This window comes from Canis lupus, chromosome 9 (assembly GCF_048164855.1).
Source record: "Canis lupus baileyi chromosome 9, mCanLup2.hap1, whole genome shotgun sequence".
Classification (NCBI taxonomy): domain Eukaryota; kingdom Metazoa; phylum Chordata; class Mammalia; order Carnivora; family Canidae; genus Canis; species Canis lupus.
Window position 1 is genome coordinate 50,252,401 of NC_132846.1, and position 19,082 is coordinate 50,271,482.

The 19,082-nt window shown below is 41.1% G+C and overlaps 1 protein-coding gene across 40 annotated transcripts in view; it reads left to right on the top strand.

Annotated features, from left to right (window-relative positions):
* TTLL5 (tubulin tyrosine ligase like 5) overlaps positions 1-19,082 on the top strand; it is a 270,361-nt gene that overhangs the window by 129,498 nt on the left and 121,781 nt on the right. For all 40 annotated transcript variants that reach the window (XR_012036922.1, XR_012036921.1, XR_012036942.1 and 37 more), the window contains one exon: positions 11,071-11,225. Coding sequence is in view for 14 of the 40 variants with exons in the window: in XM_072839391.1 (XP_072695492.1) it covers positions 11,071-11,225 (155 nt within the window). In the remaining 26 variants the exon portion in view is untranslated. The remainder of the gene's footprint in view (positions 1-11,070; positions 11,226-19,082) is intronic.

The window sequence follows — 19,082 nt, forward strand, 5'->3', positions numbered from 1 at the left end:
GAAGTTGTCTTAAAATATGTTGGTTGGTGTGGCTAATGATTTAATACATTCTCAGGAAGTGCCCTTGAAATAATGGTTAAAAAGATAGCTGTTTTAAGGATGATTGTTTTTCATGTTCTTGGTTGAATATTTCTCTAGTATTTCTCTAGTGTTGAAAATGATGTAGTAAGTGATCTGGCACTTTTGGTTTTCCTTTTCTTTTATCTTGAGTGAAGTGGATCTTGGTCCACTGGTGTTTCCTACTCCTGGACTGCCTTTGGTTCTAGCTGCATACATTAAAACAAGTCAGAAAGGACTTGCCACTGTAATTTCATGTTCTAGATCATTCAGCGTCCCATGGTCAGGGAATGAAAGTTTCTGTGGCAGGCTTATATGAATGACACAGAGACCATTATTCTCAAGATAATATTGGTGTAGTTCTGAGGACATTATGAATGTAGATGTACACAAATTAATCTTCATATCATCCTGAGTGATTCTTAACCTTTTCAGAGTCAGGGATCCCTTTGAGAATTGAATGAAGGCTATTTTCTTCTGAAAAAACTGTACACTCAGAAATCTGCATTAATTTCAAAGAGTTCATAGACACCCTCCCACTAGGCTCCTTCTTGATGCCCCCTGACTCATGGTCTCCAAGTTAAGAACCTCTGAAAACTTTTAAGGTAGCATATGGCTTATAGTAATGATAATTTGGCCAAAAATGATCACTCCAAATCTTTTTTTTTTTAAGAATTTATTTATTGGGGTACCTGTGGCTCAGAGGTTTAGCGTCTGCCTTCGGCTTGGAGTGTGGTCCTGGGTCCTGGGATCAAGTCCCACATCGGGCTCCCACAGGGAGCCTATTTCTCTGCCTGACTATGTCTCTGCCTTTATGTGTCTCACATGAATAAATGCTGAAATTTAAAAAATAATATTTATTCACAAGAGACACACACACACACAGAGAGGCAGAGACATAGGCAGAGGGAGAAGAAGCAAGCTCCATGCGAAGAGCCCGATGCGGGACTCGATCCCGGAACTCCCAGATAATGCCCAGAGCCAAAGGCAGACGCTCAACCACTGAGCCACCCAAGGTGTCCCTAATCACTCCAAATCTGTGATCACCTTTGCTTCACATATTCTGTATATATTTCGGTGATATCCCCCAATGAGGGTGTAATCTCGACATAAGCAAGGGTTTTTGTCTTGTGGGTTTTTTTCATGGTTCTGTGCTCAACGCTGTGAAGAAAGCCACACAGTAGCTAATAAATATTTGTTGGATTAATGAAATAATCTTCTGAAGCTACCTCTCTAGACCTCACGTGAGCTGTGGTGAGATTGTAAGCTGCATTGGGAGCACTGTGCCACCAGTTGGCTCACATTTCAAGATATTATTTGATCTTTCATGTTGAATTCCCAGCCTCCATTTTGATAAATTAAATACATGACGTTTGCAAATGCCTAGTGAGCCTGAGGTTCAAGATCAGTTTCACTCAAGATAAAAGAAAAGGAAAACCAAAGGTGCCAGATCCATACTTACTAGACGATTTTCATCACTGGAGAAATACTAAGAACACATGCAACCCAATCTCAAATTGAGTGTCAGCCTTTTGCAATTTCAGTGCCAAGAAGAAACATACAGTATAGACATTGTGCAGACAAGGAGTGAAAACTGTATGCAAAGCTCTCATTTCCCGTGTTTGAGAACCTTGCCCAAGGCTTCAAGACCAGGCAAAACTCATCTCTAAAATTATGCGGGCTCTAGCAAGAGCAACACTTACCTCTCTCTAATCACTGATTATTTTATTTCCCATTATTCCAAAGCAGCCCCTCCCTTGTGGTATTTGCAAAAAGAGGTAATTTGGAACCTTTAATTTCCTTTCTGGGCTTCCAGTGACATTAATCACTTTTCCACTCACTGGTGAAACTAGCTGCTAGCTAGAGGCTGTGTGTGTGTGTGTGTGTGTGTGTGTGTGTGTGTGTGTTTGGGTCTGGTTGAGACCCACTTCATTTAGTATATAAATCTTTTGTGCCTGCTGGGCTAAGCTCTGAGTATACAACAATGAATGAGACAGTAATTTGTGGGTCAAGATAGGCAAATAAACCTGCAATTATGTTATAATACAAATCATGGCATGAAGCTCTTTCAGCTCTACCACCATGCTCCTTTAAAAAAAAAAAAAAAAGATTTTACTTATTTAGGTGAGGGTAGGGGAGAAAGCAAGAAGAGGGAAGGGGCAGAGGGAGAGGAAGAAGGAGACTCTGCTGAGCAGGGAGCTCAATCCCAGGACCCTGAGATCATGACCTGAGCTGAAGGCAGACACTTAACTGATTGAGCCACCTAGGCACCCTACTAGTACTACACTGTTGAAGAAGTTTAATGACAAGGCTCCTTTACAGCTAAGGGAGATTATTTATAAAAAAATAAATTCGACACTAGGAAATAAGTGCAAAGTGGTAGCAACAGGATTTCAGGATCCTGCTGTGTTGAAGTGGTTTGAAGGACCTTCTTAGAGGCAGTGATAAAACACCAAAGAAGCTTGTGATCTTCCATGTTGGGGGTAATCCCTGCCTCCTGGCATAGTTATATATTTGCTGGTTGTTTTTTCCCAAGCAGCAATGATAAACCTTGGTACTGTGTTAAGAAAGGTAAAAGTCATGTGAAAACCCACAAGCCCTAGTCAGCAGAGGGCTACATTTGTAGAAATGGAGAATTATGGTCTGCTATGCATGGAGAGTGTCTTGTCCTTAAGGGACTGATGGCACATACATACAGAGGCAGATGCCAGTTTATGATTGACCTGGTAGAGGACTCGAGAGCTCATGTTGAATGCCAGTATCTTATTTTTCTCATTAACCTGTGTCGTCTTCCCAAATATCTACTACAACTTCACCATCCTTAAATATCAGTTTGTTTGATATTGTTCTGCGGTGGAGCTGGAAATTACAGCACAAATGGTCTAAACACTGATTTAGGAAGAACTATGGCTGGAATCTAGGATTCCAGAGTCACTGCCTTGGGGTTCAGAAAATGTCCAGAGAGGATCCTTCAGGCCAAAGCCTCTGCTTATTATTATTTTTGGTTCCAAGCTCCTGAGTGGAATTCCTAGCTTTGGTGATTTGGGCTAGAGAGTATCTGATCCAATGTCTCTTTTTGCTTACCAGACAGGCCACAGGCCTAGACCAAAGCCATCTAGTCACACCTTCCCTGCAGGCCCACCCCCCAATCCTGATCCTCAAAGCATTCTGTTGAAGAGAGACATGGAAAGGGTAAATCTAAGCAAAGGTGTATTTGCACTAAGGCCCACTCTCTGCCGCTCCCTTCTCAGAATGCCAGGCAGCACTATTTTGCCTTACTGCTGCATGGGAAGATAGATCCAAAAGAGCTGATCCAAGAAAAAACCATGAACAATGAACATATAAACTCAAGAGCTTTTATCATTAGATTGCAAAATGGCTGTCTATCTCCAAGGCCCGGCACTCTTCCTAAGCCTTAGGAGGGAAGTGAGAGGAGCCCAGCAGTGGCATATCCTACATCCCAGACTTGGTACCACTCACCTGACTGCCATGGCTCTCAACAAGTCTTAATTTTCCTTAATAGTTCCTTTCACCCCAGCCCTCAAAAACAGCACTAGAGATCTCTACGTACAGCATGATCAGAACCCTTGAACAAACTTATGTTCCGTCTTAGGTCTAGAGCAGAATCTTTAGTCTGGCATTCAAGGATCTCCCTGAGCCATTTTTCTTTCTTTTCCTATCTTTTATTGTTCTGAGCTTTAGCCAAATTAGACTGCTTCTTACTTTTCAGACATTCTTCCTGCTTATCTATCTCTGCATTTTTACTTAATTTTCCTGCACGAGGAACCACCACCACCCTGCTACCCCCGCAGCAATTTTCTTACCAGTCCTTTCATGCCCAGCTCAAATGTCTTCTTTGCATTCCCTTAACTATTTATGATGGTAGTTATCACTTTCTAGAGGCCTTAAATCTTACCATCTGTCCAGGTGTCTTGTCTCACTAGATTACCAGCTCCTTCATGGCTTGAGGGCAGGAGCCACATCTTAATCTGTATAAACTCTTAGGATTTTAAAAATTTATTTAAATTCAATTAACATATAGCGTATTACTAGTTTCAGAGGTAGAGTTCAGTAATTCAGTCCTTTTTTTTTTTAAGATTTTATTTAAGAGCGATTACGAGAGAGAGAGAGAGAGAGAGAGAGAGAGAGAGAGAAGGAGCAGGTGGAGGGGTGGAGGGAGAGGGAGAAGCAGACTCTTCACTGAGCAAGGAGCCAATGTGGGGCTAGATCCTGGAACTCCAGGATCATGACCTGAGCTAAAAGCAGACACTTAACTGAGCCACCTAGGTGCCCCGTATCAGTCTCATTATATCCCATGTCCTCCTTTATGTCCATCCCAGTTACCCCATCCCCAAAATCCCCTTCCTGTACCCTTAGGATTTTACCCAAGGCCTTGCTTACAATAGTCAGTGCAGTAGATATTTATTGGATTATCTCTGAGGTTTGGACTTCTTTTGAGCATTCAGGTGTGCAGCATTTCTAGAGCATGCCAACTAGAGCTACAGTGATCCAGTTAGGCCTGGCCCTGGATCCTCTTTGGATACCAAAAGGTTATATATCTGGGTGGGTGGTGGGTATATTCTGGGAAGCCATCAGGGCAGTGCCATCATATTTTAATTATAGTGCTGGCAGCAGCACTCCTTTTAGCAAACAGCAGTAACAAGCAGTAACACTTGGGCGGGCCAGCCGCCGGAAATTGGCCTCCCTCTCTGTTTCTCCTACCCCCTTTTCAATCCATCACCTGTATTTATTCCTGCTGTAATTTAAACACCTGTCTAGATGGAATGTGTGCAATGTGTCCTTACTCTACACGTTCAGTTATTTGCTCACCTGCCTTATTCGGAAGACTGGCTCTAAAATAAACATCATTTTGGTATTAAAAGAAAAAATGCAGTGAGGTCACCATAGCAGTGGACAAGAAGAAGGGAATGGGAGTGAAACTGCTGGACAAGATGCTCCAGGAGAGTGGGAGCGGAAGAGGAAGACAGCAAGGGTTGTGAAGCATCTGCCTCAGGCTTAGGCAGCGGTGAGATCCTGAGATCCCATGACTAGGTTTTCCCATGGGCAATCATTGACTTAGGTGACCAGCTAGAGAAAGGCTGACAGAAGAATATTCAATAAGCTAAGCTGGTTGTTTTTAATGCATAAATATCTTGGTTATTTTTTAATGACCACTGTTTCTCAAGGCAGCATCACAAGTAGACTCCAAATTTTCTGAACCTTGTTCTTAACCATTTTATCCATGTTTACATCCTTGGCAAATTGAATGATTATTCGTGTCAATGTTTGAACATTTGGACAACATTGAGAAATAGTAAAATCTTAAAGCTCCTGATAGGATTATCTTCTCTACTCCTTCCCCTTGGGTGTTTTATATCTTGCTCTTCACCCCATCAAGGCATTTCTGCTGGTACTTGGAAGATCTTCTGAACTTTGTGCGGAGAACCCTGGAATCCTCTTTACTTTTCACCATCTCTTATAAGAAGTGCTTCCTTGACTTTAACACGCTCTCAAGAATTACCTGTGGATCTTGTCAAATGCAGATTTCCTTCCCTGAGGTAGAGGCAGACTGAGAGTCTGCATTTTTATCAAGCTCCCAGGGATTGCAGATGCTGCTGGTCCAAGAGAATTGTAAATTCCAGACTCAGTGGGGCAAGGCAGTGGGAGTAGCACAGTGCTTAGAAACTACAAGATTGGGAGATTTTGCATCAGGCTGACCAGGAATTGAAACTAGGGGCTGACAAGTAACAATTATTTGTTCTTGGGCAGGTTATTTTACCTCTCAACCCCTATTTTCCCATTTGTAAATGAGGGCAGTAATTCTACCTAACAGACTTATCTTGAAGATTAAATGAGTTTATGTATAAATATACCCACACACACTTAGAACAATGTCTGGCAAAAATTAAGTGCTCATTAAATTTAGGTTATCATTAGTGCTAATAATATAACTTTGTTGCATTTACTGTTACTGTAGTGAACTTGAAAAGTTTTGTATTTTAATAAAAATTAAGGTAGAATGTATTAGAGGTTCAAACACAGATTTACATGGTTCTTACAGATGTGTACTATCTTTGGCACATAAAGATGTTGATATCCATTATCAGCAAGGCATGTTATTTAATTACTGAAACTAATTAAGATGGGTTTTAAACTATCCCACCTGTCTTCCAGACTCTTGTGACCAGTGGCATGAATTCATGAGTTGGCCAGCCTGGATTTAGTAGCATAGACTGTGGTCATCGGCCCAGAGAATCCACCTAGACCATTGGCTACAACGGCCACCTTAATAGTCTAATATTCCTAACAAAAAATGATGAGTTCTTTCTCTTATAACTGGTGCTATGTCTTTATGCACTATAAGCCTGTCCTTCTTTAAAATTCTTTAGTGTGAAATGTTCATTATTATTGAAAATCTGATTTTCAATATATGTCATTTTCCGTTTCTCTTCATCTGATGAAGCTTTGTGTACCTGGAGAAATATTAGATGGACAGAGAAGCAGATGCAGCCTGGTGACAGCCATATTCATCATCCTTCTGTCCTGTTAGGGACAAACCTCCAGATGTGAAGCCTAACTGGCTTAGACAGTTTCAGGCCTGGCCCACTGCTGGGAGATTTACCCTGTGCTTAGGTCTTCCCTAGTCAAGGCAAGATGCTTCTAGGGCCACAGTTGATGCTCGAATCCATTTTAGTTCATTGACTCCTTCTGCCTCTCCTGGAAGAAACTGGGAAACTGAAAGCAAGACCCAGAGGCTTTCTTAAAGTCATTTAATCTAGAAATGATTTGCTTAGACCAAACTCGAGCAAGGTCTGTACAATAAGATTCAGCTAAATCTGGTTGAGGCTTCAGAGCTGTGCTGTCTGATAAGGTAGCCAGTAAGTGCATGTGGCTTTTTAAACTTAAGTTATATAAAGTTTAAATTCCAGTTCCTCATTCATACCACCCACATTGCAAATACAGTAGCCGTAGCCACATGTGGCTCTTGTATTAGGTGATACAGACTTTTTAAAAAAATATTTTATTTATTTATTCATGAGAGACACACAGAGAGAGGCAGAGACACAGACGGAGGGAGAGGCAGGCTCCCCACAGGGAGCCCGATGCGGAACTCGATCCCAGGACTGGGATCACGCCCTGTGCCAAAGGCAGACGCTCAACCGCTGAGCCACCCAGGTGTCCCTAGGTGATACAGATTATAGAACATTTCCATCATCACAATACATTCTGTTTGATCATACTGTTCTAGAACAGGAGTTGAAAGTAGGTTCATCTCCTTTGTCACTTCTGATTGACTGGCATTAGCTGGAGGACTGTGAAAAGAAGATTTTGAGCCCATATCTAAGTGAGCTCCAAATTGTTTATTTACTAGCAACATAGGTCCTAGGAAGACTGCGCTGAGTGGGTGGGAGTAGTTGTGGCATAGGTCCTGGGTGTCTTCTAGACAAAACCACAGAAGTAAGAATAGAATATTTAAAATAGAGGATCAGTTGTTATTATTTAAAGAGACTAGTTATATTTTTAACACAAATCCTTTGGAAAGAAAGATGAGAAGCTTTAAAAGTTTTGTTATTCTTAATCTCTCATTTAAGTAGTGGCCCCTTTAGCTGTTTTCAAAATAAACTAACAATGGTACTTTTGTATAGAAGGAAATCACAGTAGCTACCATTTTTTGGTCTATCCATAAAATAAGGAATTGATGTTACATGAAAAAACAAAACCTACCAGGAATCTAAAATTAATTTCATGTTCTTGCTACCACCTTTTACTGTACCTGCTAAGAAACAAAACTGATTGAGAATGGGTTTTTTTTTCCCTACTTCTTTAATGTCCTCTGGTAATTTGAGGTATCCAATTATATTTTTAAAAATCTCTAACAATTAAGGATAGCTAGGATTGTTTCCTACTAGTTTTAAAACTAGAGAATGAATTTTAAAACAAGAGTACCAGTTCTGCAACTGTTATATAACCTTGAGCAAGTTAATTACTGTAAACTCTCTGAGCCTTAGTTTCTCCTTCTCTGAAAGGGAGTATAATGGGTAAGGAGTGATGGGTAAGGAGTGAGATATAAAACCTCACTTAAAGTACCTGACATTACTACTGCAAGAACTCAAATGTTAAACCATGTTATTTGGGAAAAAATATACCAGATGCACTTGGAGGAGAATGTTCTCTGTTCTCATCTTGGCCCTGCACTTAGTAGGAATGTGATTTTTGTGCAATTGCTTACTCTCAGAGTTATCTAACAGATTTTAGTTTCCTCTTTTGTAAAATGGAGATAATAGTAGGACCTTCTTCAGAGGGCTTGTTCAGGATTACGTGAGATAACACACATCAAACAATTCAAGGACATTTGGTACAGGGCACATTGTGAGCATTCAGGCATTCGGTAACTTAGCTCTTATGATAAAAATGATGATGTTTAAATTAGGAGTGGCCTTGCCAATAGAAGATTCAACACATCTGACATTTCTTCTTCCCATTCACTAATCTCTAAACTACACAGTTTATGCTAAACATGGTAACGTGTGTACATTTTATTTTATTGCTGTTCTACTATAAATTATTAATAAGCCTCTTTTATTAGGGTTTTGGCCCACTGACTGAGGCTGTAATTAGAGAAGCTGTTAGTTATCATAAAGACCTTTTTCAAGCTCCTGTCTCATTTGAAAGGCCTGATGATTAAAGCAGGGAGCAGGGCAGAAAGGAAGAAGTGTGGGGCAGGAGTGAATTCAGTCCTATAGGGAGATATTAGATTGTCTGAGAACCTCAGGTGTAGGAAGAAGGACAGGCTCTTCAAAGATTCGGGAGCCAGAGAATACTACCATAACCTTCCCTGGTGTCTTCCCTTCCCACAATCTAGCCCCTGTGTGTCTTCTGAGCAGCAGAAGGGGATGAGAAGTGATAAGCCAAGGTTGGCTTCTGAGTCTAAAGATGGGTCTACACTGGAGGGCACAGCCTGAGTATCCTGTAGCCCAGCCTCCACAAACACCAGGAATCACTCCTGATCTATGGAAAATGCTTTTTTCCCAAGAAAAATATTTGAGTCCTTTGGTGTGAAGACCTAGTCCTAGGCTATTTTCACATACTGAGTTCTCTAATTAGGGATGAAGCACTATACAGTTGCCAAAAATGATTTATGTTTCTTTCAGAATTTTCAGATTAAAAAAAAAAATGACAATGCTCCAGAATTCTTCTATTTGTAAATGTCAAAATTACTAAGCTCTTAGGACATTATTCTAGAACACTTCTTCTGGAATATCTATCTCCTGTGCCACTTGTCTCTGGCTTCTCACACCGGATACCTTGCATTCAGCTCTATGCCCTCTTTTCAGCATCCTCTCCCTATGCAACTGATTTTGAAAGGTTTTTACAACCATCCTTTCTTTTCTGACTTCATTCTCACTGTGCAGGTTTTAAATTCGACTCACCTCTGTATTTCTCATAATAACTTAACATTTTTTTCTTTTGAATTGTAAAAGTAATCCATGCCCTTCAGGAGTATGTATCTGTGTGTGTGTGTGTGTGTATGTTGAAAGAAATCTGGATCTGCTTTCTGTAGTTTCATAGTGTGATTTTTTTTCTTTAACTTATCAGCATGGTTCTGTATCATTAAGAATTCTTTGAAAAATTGTCACATACATAATATTGTCTCATATTGGCAAACCAAAATTTACTTAACAACACTGTTAGCCATTTTGATCTTCCCCTTTTTCAATACTAAAATCAATGCTTGTTTTCAAGATATGTTCACAATATAGTGTCATGAGTAAGAAGATGGACTTTGGAGTTCCAGAAACCATGGTCCAGATCCTAGTTTGGCCATTTGTTCTTGGGCCTCAGTTTCCTTCTTTGTAAATGGGGATTATAATGATACTTACCAACAGCATTATGACAGTTTAAATAGGATGTATATAATGTACTCATTTACATAGAGCTTCACACATTGTAAATTCTGCTGAATACTAACTGCTATTATAGTAGTCATCATCGTAAATCATGTGCAATTAGTTTTTAGCACAGTAGCTAAAAGTTAGATGGTAGTACAAATCCTTTGATACCTTAAATAATATACTGCTAAATTCTAGAAAGATTCTCCAATTTATAGTCACATAAATAAATATAAGTACATATCTAATCTCACCCCCTGCCATGATTAGGTACTATGTTTTTTATTATTGTATGTCAATGTGTACACAAAAAAATGTTTTCTTGTAATTTACATTTCTTTGATTTTCAGTGGAAATGACTAGTTTTAAAAGTCTAGTCGGCTAATTATATTCCTTTCTTGTAAACTGTTTATTGGGGTCAGTGCCCATTTTTCTTTTGCCCATGCATCTTTTTTTCTTTTTTTCTAAATCAATGAGTTCTTTTTGTGTCGTAAGAAGTAGTATTAGGTACAACTAAAAATAAATGTATTGTGCATGTAGAACCTGCAGATGAGGAAACAAGGGCCAGAGAGGTTAAGTAGTTTGCCTAGTGTTTCAAACCCTTGCTTGGCACAGAGTAAAATATGCGGTAAACTCTTGCTGTCTTTATTTTTTTTTAAAAGATTTTATTTATTCATGAGAGACACAGAGAGAGAGAGAGAGAGAGGTAGAGACACAGGCAGAGGGAGAAGCAGACTCCATGCAGGGAGCCCGACACAGGACTTGATCCCAGGACTCCAGTATCATGCCCTGGACCAAAGGTGGCGCTAAACCGCTGAGCCACCCGGGCTGCCCGCTGTCTTTGTTATTAATCTTTGTATTTCACAGCACCTGGCTCAGTACAGTATTTTGCACACAGCAGGGGTAGAATACATACTGGGTAACTTATGTTGACACCAGCCACCTTCACTTCTCTTTGGCATATACAGAAACCAGCCTTTATTGGGTGCCTTGGTCACAGCCACTGTTTTAGCTCAAATGGATCAGCATCTCTTGAACTTTACTTGATTTTCTCCATATGTTTTTAATGATACTTTTCTAAAACGCTGTAAAATCAGGTTATTTCCCCTCACTTCATTTCTAGGTAACAAACCTGAATTTGGCAAGTGGCATCATAAACAGAAGCAGTGCTTCAACCCCTCCCACCCTTCGGCCTGTCATCAGTCCTAGTGGCCCAACATGGTCAGTACAGTCAGACCCCCAAGCTCCTGAGAGCCACTTCACCCCTCCTGGAAGCAGGTATGTAAAGGGTCATGGAGTCAGCGTTTGGGTCACAAAGACAGCTTGGGTCCTAAGAGAGTCATTCCTACCTTGAACTCCCTGTACTGACACCCATGAGACAGGTGCCCTTCCCCGCCTGTCCCAGGACTCTGGCACTTGAATAAAGGGCCTCATTTTACTTGTAAGACAGTTTGTGGGCAAATCAAAGGCAAAGGAAATTTCGATACAGTTTATTAGTAAGCTTACTTAGGGGTGAAAGAGGAAGAATTTATACTATGTTCAATCCTTGCCTGTGGTCTACATTTTCATGTTTTGTCAAAAGTCAAAACTTGTCTCCTTACTCTTGTTTATACCTTGTACTACATTGCATTTCAGTAACTTTGAACTCTTTTTTTTTTTTTTTTGAGGACATAATTGTTTTTTATGTTTCCATCTAGTTTATAAAATTAAACTGAAACAGCCTCCCTGGACAATGTTCATTTGGGAAGTGGGAAGGAAATTTCCCTTATGTAGTTGAGTGAAGTGACAGAGGATAAAATCCAAATAGATTCTAGCCATAAAATAAGCAACTCCTGAATAAAGAAAAAAAACACTGTATTGAATTCTAGTCTCGACCCACGTTTTAAGTTCCCTATTTAAAAAATGTAAGAAATGGATTTCCAGGGCATCTTGCATTCATGGCTATTAAATATGGGTTTAATTGCATCTATCCCTGAGTGGAGTGAGCTAGAAAGGAATGTGACTGTTACGATGAAGTATTCTGTTCCCTCCAAATAAAGATAATTGTTCCCTCCAAATAAAGAAGCTCTGCCGCAGATGTCCCACCAAGTCCCCACCCCCGCGCCAGCTCTTCCAGCTTCTGCCAGCCGGCCAGCTCTTAGCATGCTGACTTGCCTCGTGGTTGCAAGGGATGACCAAAGACTTGGCTATGAAGGAAATACCTATTTGTTGTTGAAGTATCTGTTGGTGTTAGAATTATTACTGAAGGAACTAATTTGGGAAGCAGAGACTCTGCCCAGGAAGCAACATAAACACAAGCACATTACATCATGCTTGAGTACAGTGTCTTTCATACCAGTAATCGTTGTGGTCAAGGGTGAAAAGAATCATCTTAACTGAGAATTATAAAGAGTTGAAGACCACGAGGCAGGACGGTTGCAGACAGGATATCCTCCCATGAAGTTTTCTTCACAGGAGTCTGTCGTTTGTTAATTTACAATCTACAGAATAACCACATTCCTAAAACATAAGTTGTAAAAAAGAATTCTGTTTATACCATAGCACTTTATTTTCCATATAAAATATTTCCAAATATTCCATTTTCATTTCACAGTCAAAGCCTTGTTTCTATGGGAAACATTTTCCCTGCCATCTTGGGTATACTGTCTATATGACAAGGCTGTAAGCATTTTCCATACTATAAACAAAATGTCAGATCTACACACTATGGCTGGGTTTAGAACCTTCTTGTGTTAGTACCTATCTGGTTCAGCTTGTGGAATTCCCAGGTAGTACCAGTGCAGAGACACAAAGATGTGGAGCATCCATCCAAGTCAGAGCCCAGACCTAGAATCCAGCACTGTGAATGGCCTTCTCCTAGCCAGACTGTGCTTGTGAGCTGCAGGAAAAATAGCATGTGATACCACCGACCTCAGAGCCACTGGTACCAGAAAGTGGGCCCCTCCGGAATCCCCCGGCCTTTCCCTTTGTGGGTTAGTTGTACCCACAGCAGCCCTCTCGTCACCTGCTCTTCAAGCTTAAGGGCCAGTTTTCAGGTCCCATTTCAGTCTAGGGTAGCCCTGGTTGCCAGAACAGCCTGAGGCTCAGCTTGTGGAATTCCCAGAGGTATCCACCCCAGAGCAGTGCTAAGTGAATTTTTTACAGACCTGGCTGTGATGTGAACAGCAGCCAGACCTCCAGCAGGAGTTCTACACAGTACCATACCCCAGTTTCCATTTTTACCTGGTAAGTCACTGTTTTGTGGATAGTCTCTTGTCCCTCTCTTAGTAGTAAAGGTGACTAAGTTCAGTGAATATGGGATTAATAGCTTAGAGATCTGAGTTTTATTACTGGTTTTGACACTAAGTGACCCTAAACTATTCATTTAATCTTTTTATTGGGTAAGCATACTTACGTATAAACTGGCCTGTTTTGAGAGCTTTTAACTTGCCCTGAAAGCACTTTGATCTCCCTGGAAGTAGGTGCTAAGTAAATAAGAGGTACTCTTACTAGTTCATCTACAATAGCAACAGTGGATTCCAGTACTGATAAGCTCTGAGAATTCACTAAACTGGGGGCTGTCCTGTGAACAGTAACAAGATGTAAAGAGAATCCTTCCCTGGCTGTGCTTTCCATCTGCATATTGGAGGATTTGGTGACTTGGTAGCCACAGGAATGAAAACTGGTGACTCACGAAAACTCTGCAAATAGTGTTATTTTTCATTTCCCTGTGGTGTTGCTATTGTTCTCAATTTTATGGATCACACAAGTTTTCACCAGACAACCTTGTTCTTCCCCCGCTGTTTTGAAACCACCCCAAATGCAGCCTCAGGGCTGTCGTCTCCCATTGGGTCAGTGTGAGCTCAGCCCAGCTCCTCAAATCCCTTGGTTCCTCTGGTCTGTCTGGAGTCCCTGTTCAAGCTTTGTTGTGGGAGAGGAAGGCAAAGAGCCCACGACTTGCCCAGACAGTCTGAGGCCTGGCCATGTAGCTTGCAGTTCCCTAGACACTCTGGAGCTGGACTTGGCCAGCCATTCCTCTGTTGTTACTTTTCAGAGGTAATAAGTGAGATTAATTGCAGGCCATTCTCCAGAAGAGAAAGTAGTCAGGGCCAAAATCAGTCACATGTTTAGAAGCCTGAGGTGTACCTCTAGGCAAGGCCGATTTAGAATTATACAATAGGCCCTCTGGGATGCAGGTACCAAGTGCTCATGACCTCTTTTTTCTTAAAGGGGACAGTTTTGGTTGCTAGATAGGGATACCTGAGTATCTAAGCTTTTCTTTAGCCAATGAGATGGGTTAGATTTTTCAGGCTGCCTTTTAACTATACATTTTCTGGGTCCATGGGGCATTGGTAGGGACTGGAAGCGATAAACAGAGACATGTCTTCAGTACTGCTAGCCTTGCCTGGAGTTGGACTATGTTGGGCCATGCCAGGGAGGGACATTATCTAGGTGAGGAGTGCTCAGCAGACTCACAGTGCATCTTTCTTTGTGAGACCTGGAAGGGTTACTGTAAAGTCTTGGCTGCTGCTTGGAATGATTTGGGAAGGACAGGGCCTCAGACGGCTTGGCAAGAACCTGAGGCCCTGTTTTTTTCCAGTCCAACCCTTCCTTGTGTATCGAGCTGTCAGGGAATCCCACGAATGTCTGGCTTCTGCCCCTTTGTATGTTTTTCCAGCATTTGTCATTGAATTATTTTTATCCATCTCTGGCTTTTTCACACATGCAACCTGGGGATTTGTCTGTTCCTCGATATTAAAGGTGGGGGAGGTTGAAAGCAAAGCTCTGAGTTTGTTCCTCCTTTTTGGGACAGGGCAAGACATCGTGGGCTAGATGTGCTCGGCCTCACTGGCCCCCACTCTAGAGAGTAGCACAGGGGAATGGGGTACAATGAAACACTGTATCTTAGAAATTTGGGCTGTATTTCACACTCTCTGTCCCTCTGCCCTCTTACTCTCAGAAATAAATTATGAGAGTCTGATCCCTTACTTACTATAATATTTAGTTTTTTGTTTTTTTTTTAATTTTTATTTATTTATGATAGTCACAGAGAGAGAGAGAGAGGCAGAGACACAGGCAGAGGGAGAAGCAGGCTCCATGCACCGGGAGCCCGACGTGGGATTCGATCCCGGGTCTCCAGGATCGCGCCCTGGGCCAAAGGCAGGCGCTAAACCGCTGCGCCACCCAGGGATCCCCTTACTATAATATTTAGGAACAAGTTTTTCACAGATTTTTATTCTAGTTTAGCTAATACTTTTCTTCCTTCCTTTAGATTATTAGAAATGTTGCTTGAGAGTCAGGTCTCTGACTTCCCATCTTTTCATTCTTAATAAATCCTCAGAAATAGCAAGTTTGCTATTTAAAAAAAAAAACATTCATTTTCCATGTGTCAGGCATTAAGTTAAATGCTGGAGTCATTATAAATAAAACAGTATAGTGCTTGATCTCACAGAGGTTACTGTCCGTGATATATCTTCCATGTTCTCAGTATTGTCCTGTGTGCTAGGTACAGTCTAAAAGATTTGGAAGACATGGTTTTTCATAACTAAGAAGTTATAACATCTAGCAGAGAAAAGGAGCCATAATACACATGAAACAATTACAGCGTAGTATCAAATGGCATATAACAAAGATTTAAATTTTACTACCCAGGCAATTGAAAGACAAGATTATCAAGAAGAGTGTGTAAGGTTTTAATCTTGTTATCTGCTACAACATGGGTGAACCTTGAGGACATTATGTTAAGTGAAGTAAACCGGTCACAAAAGGACAAATAATGTACCATTCCATTCATATGAAGTGTCTTAAGTAGTCAAAATCATAGAAACAGAAAATAGAAAGGTGGTTGCCAGGGGCTGTGGGTAGAGGGGAAAGGGCATTAGTATTGAATAGCTACTGAGTTTGTTTTGCAAAATGAAGTTCTAGAGATCTGTTGTGCAACAGTGTCAATGAATATACTTACTTATCAGTACTGAGCTGTACACATAGAAATGGTGAGATGGTACATTTAAATGTAGGTGTTTTTTACTACAGTAAAAAGGAGTGTTGTAAAAGGGCTTGAAAGAGAGCCCCATAGTTCCACAAAAATTTTATTTGGTGACTAAAGTGGCGAAGTTTTGCTCCTACCCTCTGCCTCTATGTAGGGAATAATCCTGAGCCTCTTCCTTGAAATGACTCGGTTTCTTTAAGAGTGTGTTAACTTGGTAGGACGGGGGTCATTGACCCCTATGAGGAGGATGGCATGATGTAATAGAAAGAGAAAGAACTATTGAGTTGGACAGACCTGGATGTGCCTTCCCAAGTACGCGACCTTGGGTGAGTACATGACCTTGGGCGAGTTGCTTTGCTCCTCTGGGCCACCTTTTCCCATCTGCATAGATATGTAAATGATACCCACCTCATTAAGTTAGTGTAAGATTTAATTGAGTTGTGTATATGAAAGTAGCCAGTTTAGTACCTGGTTTGGAGGTAGGTTGTTGGTAACATTTAGTTTTCTTCCCAGAAAAAAAAAAAGAGAATTGGACTTGCTTGTCTACCCACTTGGGTTATAGTATCTAGTGTAGAGGAAACTGGCTGTCACCTGCATGGGGTGTGCTTCCCGGGCTGAATTCCAGAGATGTGGTCTTTCCAGCTAAGGAAGGGGAAGCATCAGAGTGAGGCCAACAGGAGACTCTTCCTCTTTCTCTGACCCTTTTGTCAAAGGGTGACTTCTTTCTACTCAGTAGGCCCTTGCTCTCTGCTGTCTTCTGAATGTTGAAATTTCCACTGCCGCTCGATGTTCCAGCCAGTAAACACTCATATTTTCCATCTATCCTGGGGGTCGAGCTTCGGGAGAGCTCTTCTCTGGAGGAGTTTGGAGCTTATAATTTTGTACTTTATACTGTTATATAAACAACACTTTCTAGCCAAAGAGCACAATCACAAAAAGAAACCACTTTGGGGGGGGGGGGCGCTAAAAAGAAAAAAGAAAAAACTCTTTCATGTTCAGAGTTCTGTAGAAGTGATATTTCACTTCTTTTTCTTCCTTCTTTCCCGTAAAATAAAGTTAACCTGACCTTCCTCCTCCAGAGTCTCAGCTCTCATCATTCCTTCCCCTTGAGTAAAATGTTTCTTCAGCACAGGAGTTGATAAAGGCCGATACTTGTATCTAAAATTCCCCTACTTCTTTTCTCAGTCTGCCAGACACAGAACCTCTCAAGGGTTATGCTCCACATCAGCTCAAGCTCTGTGACAGATTCTATGGTTCCTTCCTCACCAAGAGAGCCGAGTGCTATAGGTGTTTGTGCCAAGGCCAGAATGATTGGGCTTCTGCCTATTGAAAGAATGTGGGGAAACCTAGGAAGTATGTCAAAGATAGCTGGCTGAACATCACAGCAGGGTCCGGGCAAAGTATGTTTGGGAATGCTTGGGCCTAGTATCAGGAGTGAAAGAAGCAGATCTTTTCTTATCTGCAAGCCAAAATACAGGTTGCTTTGTGCTGTGCCAGTGTAGTGTTTTTTTCAGTTCAGTGTGCCTCCCCCACAAATCCCCCCAAAGTCTTGAAGGGAAACCACTTTATATTTCCTTAGGACTAACACACAGGCACACGTGTATGCCCATGCACACCTGCGTGCATAAACAGTCATTGTTGGAAGCAAGACCCTATCTTACTTAACTGTCCACTTTATATCTATCTACAGTTAGTGATTATTTTGGCTTTAAGAGACCTGAATGACAAAAGTCCACATATTAAGCTGAATGAGACTCGTTTTCTAGAATTAAGAAATTATAACAGAGTTGCTTAATTCATAATACAGTTTAATTCTCGCATGGTTTTTCTCTCATCTTCCGTATTTCCAAGTTAACTATTTTTATAAGCCTTGAAAGAGCTTGGAAAGAATCAGAGTGGTGAAGAAGCACTCTGTCTTCCTTTCCAACTCCTGTAGAAAGACACTGATGATCCAGTTCTAAAGCTTAGAGGGGGGAGGGGAAAAATAAAGCTTATTACTGACTTCATGAATTTTTAGAAGGAAGACCAGCCAGCTTCCCTGAACCTGTAGCTGAATACCCGTCCTCCCTCTCCATCTTCTTTCTTTTTATTTTATTTGGAGAGAGGAAGGGGAGAGGGAGAATCCCAAGCAGGCTCCACATCCAACATGGGGCTTGATCTCACAACTCTGAGACCATGACTTGAGCCAAAATCAAGAGTCTGAGGTTTAACCAACTAACCTACCCAGGAGCCCTTCCCAGTCTTCTTTTTGTTAAGATTTTTCAGCATGTTACCAGTCAAGTACAACTAAGACATCATCCTTTTTTTTTTTTTTTTTTTTTTTTAGGATTTTATTTATTTATTTGAGAGAGAGAGAGAGACAATGTAGGGGAGCCCAACACAGCATGATCCCAGGACCCCAGGCTCTGACCTGAGCCAAAGGCAAAGAGGCTTACCTGACTGAGCTACTCAGGTGCCCCTGATTTTTTTTTTTCATTTTTATTTATTTATGATAGTCACACAGAGAGAGAGAGAGAGAGGCAGAGACACAGGCAGAGGGAGAAGCAGGCTCCATGCACCGGGAGCCCGACGTGGGATTCGATCCCGGGTCTCCAGGATCGCGCCCTGGGCCAAAGGCAGGCGCTAAACCGCTGCGCCACCCAGGGATCCCTGATTTTTTTTTTTTTTTTTTAAGTCTGAGGATTTAAGAAGCTAAAAGGAAAAAACTCGCTGTATGTACATTTTAATAAAAGAAAACAACAGACTGATATTATAGTATCTGAAAAGAAGTAAGATCCTCTCTTCCCTTGCAGCCAATTTGAGAAACAAAGTTTTGGCATAGGTTCTGGTTTGGGTATTGGTTCTTGAGAACTCTTAGTTCCCTTTCCAGAAAAGAAAGAAATGTTAAATTAGACTTGCTGAGGCCATAGTATTCCTATACCGCTTCATTTAATGCTTAGATTAGATACATAATGGGGAAAATAGGTATACCTAATCATGCACAGACGTTTACACAATTTATTTTTATTGTGAAGTCAGTATCCATAAATTAAAATTTTGATCACAAACCATGAAAATGCTCCTACAGAAAGATACCTAAGAGAAGCAAACCTAAAAGGGCATTTAAATATGGAGCCAACTGTTCTTTGGGAGATGCAAGGAAAGCTGGAGATGGGAGAGAGGCAGTA